This window comes from Procambarus clarkii, chromosome 33 (assembly GCF_040958095.1).
Source record: "Procambarus clarkii isolate CNS0578487 chromosome 33, FALCON_Pclarkii_2.0, whole genome shotgun sequence".
NCBI lineage: Eukaryota > Metazoa > Arthropoda > Malacostraca > Decapoda > Cambaridae > Procambarus > Procambarus clarkii.
This window is the reverse complement of record NC_091182.1, coordinates 30473691-30487417: the sequence shown is the minus strand read 5'-3', so window position 1 is coordinate 30487417 and position 13727 is coordinate 30473691. Positions and strand designations below refer to the sequence as shown.

Below are 13727 nucleotides of genomic sequence, written 5' to 3'. Positions count from 1 at the left end.
ACTGCATCACGGAGTAGCCATACCTCTTGCTCAGAGGGGCGCTTCTCCAGCAGTAAACGTATTGACTCGATTGCATTAAAACGCCACTTTAAGACCAGATCGCAGTCGCGTTGCCCCCGGGAGGAGCCACTGGTCATTGTCTGTTAGTTTATGCTGCTCGGGCCGTTATCGTCAGTGTTACGCGTATTTCTCCTCTGAACACTGACCTCTAGCACAACCCCCAGCATCAGGTAATGCTTTCTAACTCATCTACGTGATTACTATTTACTGAAGAACACCTGGTCAGCCTCAACCTGCTAATGATGGCAGTTACATCACTGACGATAGTTTAAGATGATTGCATGTCCTCAGGACATGCCTGTAACTTTACAAAATCATGTACTAAGGTAATTCGGATAATTAATCTCCATTTCAAAACCTTGGCACTGCGGACAACGAGTCCACAGAATAACTAGCAATGCACATAACATCCTAACTGCGCATAGCTGTGATAGCTGCGCAGTACCATCCTACTTGCACAGTACCAATCTAGGTCCACACATCACTGCACAGTACCACAAAGTCTGTTCAACACACTGCACAGTTCTCACGCACATCTTTAAGATTGCAACATTGCCGACACAATTATGTTTTGTGCTTTGTCGTAATGAACATCACTTGTTAACTTAGCAATTTTAAGTCTCTTAGAGCATGAGTGTTGCGGAGCACTTCAGAATCATGCGTTGGCCTTAATCCTTGTAATTTGACACTGATTTGAGCATAATGTAAATCAGGTGAGGGGTGGCAAGGTTCGAGTAGCAAATGTTGGAAAGATGTGGGTGGGGGAAGAGAGGTGGGTGTCGCTACTGGCTGTGCAGGTGTGCTGAGCAGGTGGTGGGGGGGCTCCCTGGCTCGCTCACTCACTCACTCACTCTCCTACACTTAGGATAATTATAAAGTACATTTTTAAACAATATATGCTACATTCTGCTATATTCCAACGCTTAACATAGTGTCTATATGAAGGTTCCGGACCTTCTTGTTTACTGGCAACAGGAAGCCGACCCGACTTGCAAAATCTTGCTACCGTGTTGGCATGTATAATAGACAAAAATAAACAAATGAACAGAGTATTCTGAAAAATAAATGTTTGAAACTATTAATAACATGGTTGCTTGGCACGTTAGTTATCTTGGCGGCCGTCAGAGGGCCTGGTAATGTAGCAAATTATAAACATTGGAAGCTGCATAATTCGGACAATGATCACTTGGGTAAGGGGCACAGGAGAGCTTGGTCCGCGGCCACACGTCACTCAGGCGCCTTATGAAATATAATAGCTCCCATCTTGCTACCTAGATTAAACTAAAATATTTAACTATTGTATGTATAAAACATATAAAATGTTTAGAGATATGGAACTAGTATCCTGGTAACATAGCATTCTTCAACAATGGATAAATATATTTGTGCAGACTAGTAGACCAAGCTCTCCTGCGGACACCTCTGAGCTTGACATGGCTAATATCTAGGAACTTGTAAACTTAAGCTACAAAAATATGCATTGCTGCTAATTCGGTAAAATAACAATTGTAATACCAACAAATATAAAATAATATCTGTTATGCTTAAATTAAATGACCATAACTTAGATGATAAACTAAGAGTAACCTAAAAGTAGTAATTCGTTTGTGAAAGATGATCCATGACACCATTCTCTTGCTTAACATCGTAGTGTTCATTCACCATTGAACTGTGCAGAGCTGACACTATTACCGCTCTATCAAACCAAACCTTGGCTCTAAGCATGCCAGTACCATCCTAGAAGATAAGTAGCCCTAGGATAACCTTATATAGAACCATTAATGTAAACTTACTTCCTATGTCATTTTCTATAGGTTAGAGACACAAATGTTGTCTTGTTGTATGGTGGCCACCTTGATCATCCCTACTCAAGAGCATCTCACGGAGAACACTAACCTATTCCAGCACCATCACGGCCAACCCAGCGCGCCCCAGCCTCATATATGGTCTACACGGCTAGTAATACTTCTATGGAAAGACGTGGTTGCATGGCTCACTGTTAAGTTATAAGTTGGGGTCAATACTCCTTGGCGGTAAATACTGTTGGGTTGGAGCGCCCATCCCCCATCACCCAGGATGGGGAATTGGGGCGTTATGGTGTATATCAGTTGGCTTGCAGGATTATGGGTTGGGGGATATTGGCGTATGAGGCTATATGGGTTGAGGAAAAGGCTATTGGTTCGGGGTTGAGGCTGGGTGCGGGTTGGGTCTCTGGAATTGCTGAGAACATAGCAGGTTGGTCATGATTTCATCTTGACCTGGCTCGGCCTGACTCGCTGCCAAGGCACCACCCTGGACACACCACCGCCTACTGTTGCCATCTCTGCTTCTTGCATAGATGCTGTCTAGCAAATAATGTACAACTCTGGCCCTTCTCTCTTTGACATCTAGGTCTTCCTGTTAGAGCACCATAGTAGTCTAGCTATTTATGGGGGTTTAACTCTCGGACATCATCTTGAATGGACAGAAAACTAGATAAAAGTATTGTCTTGGGCTGACTCAATTACATTGCTCTGGAACCTACTCTTAGATCCGAGGGCATGCAGTGATGGGCGTGTGCATCGGTGTGCGAGTATATAGGCGGCCTTTGCAGGTGTGTTTAACCACGGTGCACATGGTACACATACCTTATCACCCATCACATCACGGTTGTGTCAGTAATTCGGACCGCATCATCACCACCGCTGCTGCAACAACAACTACCGGTGCCTTACCTACGTTAACAATATGGCTATAGTCTACACTACACTACCCAACACTGAGGACACACTGTGCGGGGGGCAGCAACACACCACCACGCGGGTACCACCACTGTCACGCCCACCATCACCATACGCCTCACATCTTCCCACACTGATCTCTGGTGTATAGTGTTAGCAGGCGTGCCACTACCTATCTCCGCCCCAAGTTTCACCACATGAGGTCCCCCGGGATGCCAGCTGGGTGCCCGTGAGAGCACGAGCATAACGTCCAGGGACCATAGTGGATAACACCCACGCGTGCATCACCACAAATACCCGCTAAACTATGAGGTAGACACTACATTTTCTACTGCCACGCAGGCCATGTGTTATATATCTCTATAGGTTAATATACAGTTTATCGCTTATTTAATGTACCTGCTAAGCATAGTGGAAGTGCATCCTAAAAGCACACCAATTGTGTTTTCTGTTACTGAATCCTTGACTAGTTGCACTTAAAATGCTGACATGACTTGGACAGAGCAGTTTACCATACGACTGGAATGGCTGAGAACCTTGTGTAAACACATTACAAAAATAACAATATGGGATCTGATACCTGAAATACTACCTGACTATCTGTAATATATAGAGGGTGAGGAGAGGGACTCATTTGCCTGTTTTGTGGCGGTTATTTACACTGAGATCAAGACGGGCAGCTTGGGCCTCAGCCACTGACAACTTTGTACTGAGCAGAGACCTGACTCAAGCCGTCTGTACAGGTGGGGACTTTACCCTGGCTGGACGGAGAATTCACAGACACAAACCAAAACAAATCAAATTTGTAGTAGTAGTAGTAGTATGAGTAGAAGTTAATAGTCAAGGACAACACATGTTTAAATTGATGAGAACAGTGATTTTTAGCGTTGTGTAGTGAGTGTCTCCACAATCATATCCTTTTTCTTCTAGAGAGGAGTTACTGATCAGGAAACTACAGAAGGCTTAAAATCCATGATCACATCACAAACTATGGGCATAAGGTCATGGGTCCATCTCTGTGTACAAGCCTAAAAATATAACTGAAACTGCTGCTAAAGGAATGCTGAGATGATGCCGAATGGAGCTACAATATGCACCAGTGAATTTAACCTGAGATACTGTTTCTCAGGCAGTTACTTAAACTAGGCGAGATGATGCCGCCATGGAAAGTGTTAGTGATATGGCAACACTGGGCGCCCGTTGGTGCAATAGTTTTTAAATGATTTGCGAGAAATTACTGATGCATTTGCGCTGGTATTAACAGAGCCATTATCTGCCAGCTTAGAGAGCATGAGTTAACATAACTTCATTTTACATCAAGCTTCCTCGTTAAAAATCTTAATCCAAAATAACAGCACCGAAAAGAGGGCACCAACTAGTTAACCATAACATAGAGGCGGCTGCATAAGTCTGTTACGTGCACATAATCCTGGTGCATTGTGTGTGCACACGTGTGGGCGTGTGAGCCAGGGGCCTGGTGGAAGGACGCTCACCTGCATCACCACCGGCCTGAGTGAGAAGAGTATTTACAGGAAGGAGTGAAGCCCGACGAGTCCCTGAGAACTGACAACTGCTGAAGACGTGTGCCGCTCTCAACCATGCCCGGAGGCAGCCTTACAGCTCCTGCTGCTTAGGTATAGATGACAGGGGAAGACCAGTCGGTCATTAAATATCACAAAACACTGCTAACGTTGAAGTGGTCGAGTAACAGCTTCAACTAATTTTGTTTTGTTTACTTCTGTATTTAAATGATGAAAATAAATATATCCTTGAGAGGTAGAGTTGAGGGTATGATTATGGGACAGATGGCAAAAATAGTTGGGCATGGTTGAGGACGGTTCACTGGCGACAGCGGCGGGCCCAACACAGGCACTGAGTCACACTGGCCCATATATCTAGTCTGTTGCATCCACTGTGTAATTTGTACCACGGCTGTGATTGCTGTGTGACGCTGCACGGCGGAATGTGGTGGATCACTACTGCACTGCCCACTTCGCATCATCCTCGGGGTCAGAGGGCTCTGGGGAGCGAGGCGTGACAGTCACTACAGTGGCTCCTCCGCTCAGCTTCCGCGCTCCCCGACCATCTGTATGCATACTACTAAACTCATCGTCGCTAAAGTCATCTGATGCGGGGCCACCATTATCTTCGTCGCGTGGGGAAGTGCTACTTCGTATCAAGTCAGGCCGGGTCAGGTCTAGTACGCCGCCACCTATAGGCCGAGAATGAAGCATCTTCCTCTCATCCAGCATGCTATCTGCCAAGGGCGTTGACAGGTCCATCCCAGAGGCACGCATCATCTGTAAGTATGTGTCGAGAAGTGAGGCCCCTGGAGGTTTCGCTCCTGTGTACATATCCAGGTGACGGCTGATGACATCATACGGCCTCCTCTCCTTCATCCCATCTTCTCCATCCCGGCCCCCAGGATCGGATTTAAGGTACAGGCCACCATTCTCCTGGGAGGTTGGGGTGTTGTCGGCTTCTCGATCTCGTGACGTTGATGTCGAAGACCCGTTGTCGCTGCCAGAGTTGTTGCTATCCCTGTCTGGGCGGCGGTAATTCTGTCTGACAACTTCACCCACACCACCTACGATTTGGATGTACTTTGCAGCCATTTCTGGATCCCATGGAGCCGGCATAGGCAGGAGGGGAAGGTCTTTGGTACTGACCCCGCGATGCTGGCGACTCATGTGTGAGTGGAGGGAGTTGCGCGACTTGGCCACAGTGCCGCACAGTACGCACCGGAATCCATTGCAGTTGGAATGCTTGTCTTCCATGTGTGTGCGCAGGGTGTGAGCGTTTTTGTATATCTTACCACAGATGTGGCATGGCCGAGGGTCCGTCGCTCGTACTCGGTAGAAATCAAACCGTGGACGTCCTGAAAAATATATTGCTAATTAGTATCTGACTGACAAATATAATCAGAAAGTGATAAAGACACTTCAGTGCAGTTTATTAATATGTGATCATCATACCTATGAACGTGTTATTGTTTTTCAACGCAAGTATATATTTTAGAGACAGCTTAATTACTCAAAGTGGCATTATCTGTGTACTGAGTAGAAACTAGGCTAAAAATGCTTTAGAGTTGTCAAACAAGCTTAAAGAAATCTTCGAAAAGAACCTTAAAGTTAAAAAGAGATAAGATTAATACAAGGAGGAATAAACAGATATGCTGTTCATGACAGTGAAATATGTCATGTGAAACTGGTACAAAATCAGTTGACTAAAAGATGTCACTGCTTGACCAAAATTAGACTACAAGTATCTTGGCAATTCAGTTTATATGGTCATCTCTGTAATAGGAAATGCAATGAGTGGACATACACACAAAGGGTACATAATAGAGCACTATGTTGACCAGACCACACTAGAAGGCGAAGGGACGACGACGTTTCGGTCCGTCCTGGACCATTCTCAAGTCGATTGTGATGAGGAAGAATAGAGCACTACCTTAGATGTGCTCAAATGGAAGCTTTTAGCAATAGGTCTAAACAAAGGGCAAGAAACGTTTCATTCCTATATTTGTTAGTCTTTACATCGCATCCACATTTTTTATTATCAAGTAGGTAAATGAACTATTATATAAACTAATCGTTGTAATTGACAATCTGTAATATCCATTGATATAATTATCACCCACGAGCGTATTATAAAGACGTTCTTTGAGTTGAAATTTTTTTGTGCTCACAGGATGAGTTGCTGGCGAGTTCTAGGCAAATGAAGTCTTGGAATACCTGCTAAACAGGTATCCCAGAAACCTAAAGAATCGTAAAGTAACCTAAAGTAACCAGAAACCTAAAGAATCCTAAAGTATCCTAAAGAAACAATGGATCCCTTAACACTTTCCCTGCCGCTGATTTTAACTTGTAAAGTTTAAAAGAGATAAGATTAATACAAGGAGGAATGAACAGATATGCTGTTCATGACAGTGAAATATGTCATGTGAATATGACATATTTCATATGATTCATTCATTCATTTTGTAGTAGCACGAAATTTATTTTGCTTGGTATAATACTTGGTGTATGGAATGAGCGTTTCCAATATTATTACATCATATAAGTTATGCGCATATAGTGAGTTTCACTGGGAAAGCAGCTATTTAAACGTTTTGTTATGATGGATCACACAGGATGCTCAGGAACCTGTACATCTGTTGATTTACGGTTGAGAGGCGGGACCAAAGAGCCAGAGCTCAACCCCCGCAAGCACAATTAGGTGAGTACAGGCAGGTTCCTGTGCTTGAAAATCTTTGCAATACGACATGCGTCAACAAAGGCCTGTGTGCGCATTATTGACCTTTTATAAGAGCAAAATTGACTCTGCACTCCTCTTCTCCCTTCTTTTTCTACTCTTTCTCAAATATATAGGCTTCGTTGAATTATTTGTTTACGATAGTTTTGTTATAAATGCACAGTTTTTATTCTTGTATGTTGATTCTCACCACGAAGAGTGTTGACATTTGACCGCAATATACATTTGTCATCATCTAATCAACCTGGAGACACTTCCCCCATGAAACTGTCCCGGTGTAAACATTCAACAGTGTGACATTTCTTGACCACACTTGACCTTTTCGGACTGCATCTCATTTTTATTAAGAGGCGCCTGTTGTGGGAGTCGAGGGGCTTGGTGAACTTTTCAGGAATCTTGTTTGTGGAATTGCCAATTTACAGAATCATCAAGAACACATTTTTTCACTTGCAAAAGTTATCCTTATTACATTTAATATAATAAGGATAATTTTTTTCTCACTAACTATATTCTTATGATGTAACACACACACACTCACCATAGTTCATTCAGGAATGTAAGGTAGCGAAGCAATTAAGTATAAGAACGTGGAGAAACTACAGGAAAAACAGAACACCAGAGAGCAGGGAGAGATACCAGAGGGCCAGGAATGAGTACCTCAGAGTGAGGAGAGAAGCAGAAAGACGGAATGAAAATGACATCGCGAGTCTAGCCAAGACCCAACCAAAACTGCCCCACACTGGCTGTGGGGCAGTTTTGACTGTCCAAAGAGAAAGACAGAGACAGACAGAGATAGGGAGTGAAGGAAGGAGAAGGGGAATAAGAGGGATGTTTGAATAGAGTGAAAAATAAGGTGGAATATTTGAAGCGAAGGAAGGATAGAGAGGGGGGGGGAAAGAGAGGGGGAGAGAAGAGAGAGGAATGTTGCAGATGAGGGAGGTTGGAAATGGCAAGGGATAAAGGATAAGGTAAGAGAGAGAGATGAGAGAGGGGAGGAGTGGAGAAAGGCAGGAGAGACTACTCTTGGCCCTGGAGTCATTTAACCCAATGCATCCTATCCAACCACTTGGGCTGGACGGTAGAGCGACGGTCTCGCTTCATGCAGGTCGGTGTTCAATCCCCCGACCGTCCAAGTGGTTGGGCACCATTCCTCCCCCCCCCCTCGTTCCCTCTGAAGTTCTTATCCTGACCCCTTCCCAGTGCTATATAGTCGTAATGGCTTAGCGCTTTCTTCTGATAATTCTCTTCCCCAATGCATCCTGTGGTATTCGAAATTCAACATTTCTTTTCAGATGAGTTTGGCTGGGTTCCCAGCCCTATTAGTATTACCTTATATGAACGTGCGGACAGTGCCGCTAAGGAGGCTCTCCACACTTGTCCTAGTGCCAAGAAATAGGCATTCCTTGTTCAGATTTCTACCCAATCATTCATACCTCAATCCAAGACCTCTGGCAGGGGGTCACTGGTCTGAGGTTAGAGGTAACAAACTGCACACCCTTAAAAGTAACATATCCCCTTGTCCTTCCTCCTACCACTGTAATAGATGCTGGGAAATGGCTTTGGCTAGGCTACGTATTGGTCATATACGCTTTACTTATGGAGATTTAATGGAATGGCGCCCTGTTCCTTACTGTCCAAACTGTATTGTCACACGTACTGTCGTGCACCTTCTTGTGGAATGTCCCGATTTTCAGGACGATCGTATGTCTTACTTTCCTAATGTGCAGACGAGAAGTCACAATAACGTGGCTGAAATATGTTGACCAAACCACACACTAGAAAGTGAAGGAACGACGACGTTTCGGTCTGTCGTAAATTAAAAGGAAATTAGGTAATTTCCTAATGTCTGTCAATCAACAAAATCCTTGGTGAATCTGATACCTTTGATATCACTCGCCTTGTGTGTGTTTTTGTTCTCATATCACATATTAGCATCCTCAGTGATATTTAGCACTGTTTGAAAATCCAGCAACACTGATGGTGCTACAGTCTCCCAGGCTTGGTGCCTTCTTGTGATAATTTCTTAAGGATTCCTCCATGGTAATTAAGAAGCAAAATTATAGAAGCAAAAGTTAATTTAATTTTGTTTGCTTTTAGGATATATTAAAAAAAAACATCATAACCCTATCTTACCTGAAAATTTATTTGCAGCAATTATTTTAGGCTCCTTTTCAGACAAAATATGGATTGGCTTTGAAATAACTGCTTGTGAAACTAAGGGGGATACAGTAGGTAAAGTAACGCTAGATAAGTAGATTACAGCTACTAAGTTGTACTAAACTAGGCATAGATATTTTTTAGTGTATACGTGCATCCCATAGTAACTAGCATATGATTTACTAGTAAGGGTATCCGGCTGTGCCCGGGTCTCTGTCTTTCTGTGTATGTTTCTGTAATTCTTTCTCTGCTAAAAAAAAAAAATTCTACGAAAAATGCCCAGTATTTGCGACTCGCAAATAGAGCCGACTCTTTATAGCGTGGGCAATTGGGCCGACCTCGATCCATCTCTGACAATCCTCTACCACCCAGTTGTCATCTTTCAAAGTTGGATGAGCTAGTCCCAAGCGTCTGACATTCAACCCTGGCAGACAGACGTTCTGTTTTATAGATATAGAATTGGATTATGTAGGTTAATATGGCTCCTCCATGCATTAGTAATATCCATAATGTTTTAATAGATTGGATATCGTATACATTAGCAATAGATAAAGAAATTCACGACAAATTATGCAAGATCTACAGGTTCGAAAGTCATTACAACTTTATAATTTTATAGTAGTTTACCATTTTATAGTAGTAACCTGGTATTTTCTCGCTGAAAACATTTTTTCAACGAGAAATACCAAAATAAATAATACTTCAATTTTGTCACTTTTTCACTAAGCGATGAATTAATTATCTACTTATAGTTGTACATGTTTGACTTGACAACCAATCCTAAAATTACCTAATCTCATCATTATGTAATTTTAGACTTATCATTAGGCCTGCTCTTGCCTAGTCTAAATATTTAGACTAGGCTAAATAGCCTAGTCTATCTCACATCACTTAGTTTAGCCTAACCATTACATTGTTTTATCTTATACATTCCACGTCACTTCTTGTAGAAGCAAAGACGTATTTGCAAGATCATTCCCGTATACCTAAACATCTGTAACTTTTAGATATAGTGAATTGATCTTAATTGATCATTGATCTTAAACAATTATTTCACGCGGGCGTTGTATGTTTGTGATTTGCTGACAGGACGTTCAAGTTCAAGTATGTTTATTGAGACAAGAAAAAATACATCTCAAAGGGATAGAGCAGCTTAGGCTATTTCTACCCCCCTGACAGGACGTTTCGCCCACAATCTGACCTCTTTATCCTTACAGTTAATGTATATGTACAGATCTTCGTCGTTTGCATATTTGCATTCGTCATTTTGTATTACGTGTATCAATACAGTTTTATAATCTTGCCATTATTTAATAAATATATAAAAGTAGTACTGATCTAAAGAGAGATATGAACCGTGTCGATTACTTTCCATAACAACATCGACAGCTTACTCTCCGGCTTGCTGTTAAAAGCTTACCTTTAATTTTCGGTAGGTGTCCGATAATATGATAGATAGTTCATTATATCGATTCTTGACATTTCATGATACACTAAGTATCCCTTTTTTTGCGAATATGCTGGATAAATTGATTATCTGCAAAGTACAGTGGCCTGATATTCTGCACCAGTGATGATCCTCACTGCTACTTCTCGCTTTCAGTAAATTGCCCTCCGATTGCATATAACTGGAAACTGCTGGATAAATTTAAACCAATTTTTTTTATTTTCTTGATCTCCCTCATGGACTCCATGGGGACTCATGGAAGTCTATTGATCTCTATTGAAACTATATAGAGATCTATTGAAACTATTATCTCCCTCATGGACTCCCATCCCCTCGCCTACAAACCTACCATGATGTACAAGCGGGAAACACACGAATGGCTCAGCCACCCGTGTGGCTGAAACCGTGTAGTTTCACATTTGCTTTTCGCAAAAGCAAATGTGACCATAAGGCTATTGCACACAAAATGAGTGTAAAAGAAATTACCGGAAAAATAGGAAGAGGGCTCTACAATTTCTGATTAACAGAACCCAATGTGTAATAGTCAACAACAAAAAATCCAGACCATCAACCGTGAAGAGCTCAGTCCCCCAGGGTACTGTGCTTGCTCCAGAACTTTTTCTCATCCTCATATCGGACATAGACAAGGACACAATCTATAGCACCGTATCGTATCATCCTTTGCAGATGACACCAGGATTTTTATGATAGTAGACAACACAGAGGACACAGCAAACTTCCAATCAGATGTAGATCAGGTCTTTCAATGGGCTACAGAACATAATATGTATTTAATGAAGATAAATTCCAGTTCCTGCGCTACGGAAAAAATGAAAATATAAAAACAGAAACCACACACGCAAAAGCAATGTAAAGGATTTGGGTGTACTCATGTCGGAAGAGAGCAAGAACACAGATGGCAAGATTACTTTAAAGAACACAATAAAGTAACAGTCACAACTGCAATAAAAATGACAGGTTGGATAACAAAAACCTTTCAAACTAGAGATGCTATACCAATGAAGATACTTTCAATTCAAGACGCTAGTGCTCTCTAGAGTGGAATACTGTTGCACAATGACAGCCCCTTTCAAAGCTGGAGAAATTGCTGACCTGGAGAGCGTGCAGAGATCCTTTACTGCTAGAATCTACTCAGTAAAACATCTAAACCATCTGGACTGACTGAAATGCCTAAATATGTATTCTCTTGAGCGCAGGCGGGAGAGGTACATAATAATTTACAAGTGGAAAATATTAAAAGGGCTGGTCCCAAACCTGCACACAGAAATAACATCACAAGAGACCTGAAGACATGGCAGGAGTTTCAAAATAGCCACCTTCAAAAGCAGAGGCGCAATAGGTACTCTGAGAGAAGCAACATCAGAGGCCCGAGACTATTCAACACGCTTCCACTACACTAGGGGGCATAACTGGCCGACCTCTCGCAGTGTTCAAGAGAGAACTTGATAAAGGACTAAAGGATACCTGATCAACCAGGCTGTGAGCAGCCAAGAGGACCAGGCCGTCGAGGGCCGAACCACGGGAACGCTGAGCCCCGAAATCATCGCAAGATAACCACAAGGTATAATATGAATTCAAGGAATGAGCTGAAGGTAGTGAGGTGAATAAGCACCTCAGTTATAGGTCCACTGTATCTTGTCAGTCCTGTTTGAATGAGGGCCCATTCATGCCCATGCCACCTCTTGGGTGGCTTAATCTTCATCAATCAATCTGCATGAGGGTTGTGTAGTATGCTGAGTGTTCCGTCGTGTTATAGAATTTGGCAGAGTGTAATTTGGTGCTAGTTCGCTATTGATGCGTGGCATGGTTTGCGTTTTGTATAATGCCTTGCTGATTTCTGGCCTTCTGTTGTCACAGTAAAATTTGGTACTATTCTCTTTATAGTCCAAAAAAAATAATCTAAAAATTAACTTATACACACAGTTTACCATACGTTTTATACACACAGTTCACATCGAATCGCTGTTGTTGTTGTTGTTTTAGATTTAGCTACTCAGAACGAAATGTCCTTGTAGCGCGGGCTATGGTGAGCCCTTAAACATTGAATCGCGTTTGTTGCTCTATTAGTACTCATTGCTTGAAAGTGGCTGCATCTCCTGCCACACCACCTCACAGCTGAGTGACAGATAGAAGCTGTGACATGAGAGGGACGCCTTTACGGGCTCACCATAGCCCGGGCTACATGGACACTTCGTCCTGAGTAGCTAAATCTGAAACAACAACAACGAGGGACGCCTATATTGATGCCTTACATATCAATAATTTGGTCTTCAGCCAGCTGAATATAATTTAGGTAGGATATTAACATAACATATAATTTTATAAGTTTCTATTAAGCAGTATCCAATGCAATGTCTCGTTTATATCACTGAATTTAGACAACCTAAACACTGGAACAAGAACTCAAAAAAATACCACAAAACTTTTGCTCCTTACACGAATCCGTTGTTTTATTACACAGACAACTCAATTGGCTTAACATGACGGCGGCGTCCACGGCCAGGAATGGTGTGTGGGAGCGCCGTACACATGAGGTAGACAAGGCTATAGTCGACAGTTAGCGTGTCACCACTTACCTGTCTCGCCACTACACACAGGCGCCGCAGCACGTGCGTACATCCACACCTCTGGTGACCTGCTCGACACTAGCTACGCTCCCACAACACGACGGCTCCCCCATGTGTGTTTATTACGGCTCCCCGGTGTGTTTATTACGGCTCCCCCGTGTGCGTTTATTACGGCTCCCTCGTGTGTGTTTATTACGGCTCCCCCGTGTGCGATTATTACGGCTCCCTCGTGTGTGTTTATTACGGCTCCCCCGTGTGCGTTTATTACGGCTCCCCGTGTGTGTTTATTACGGCTCCCCCGTGTGTGTTTATTACGGCTCCCCCGTGTGTGTTTATTACGGCTACCCAGCGTGTGTTTATTACGGCACCCCTGTGTGTGTTTATTACGGCTCCCCCTTGTATGTTTATTAAGGCTCCCCCGTGTAAGTTTATTACGGCTCACCCGTGTGTTTATTACGGCTCCCCCGTGTGTGTTTATTACGGCTCCCCCGTGTATGT

At 42.9% G+C, this 13727-nt stretch overlaps 1 protein-coding gene across 1 annotated transcript in view; it reads right to left on the bottom strand.

The window, feature by feature from the left end:
- Positions 1-942: 942 nt before the first annotated feature.
- LOC123765296 (protein abrupt) overlaps positions 943-13727 on the bottom strand; it is a 31752-nt gene continuing 18967 nt past the window's right edge. Inside the window, exon 5 of the mRNA XM_045753846.2 lies at positions 943-5658. Within this exon, the coding sequence (XP_045609802.2) occupies positions 4757-5658 (902 nt within the window). The 3' untranslated portion in view covers positions 943-4756. The remainder of the gene's footprint in view (positions 5659-13727) is intronic.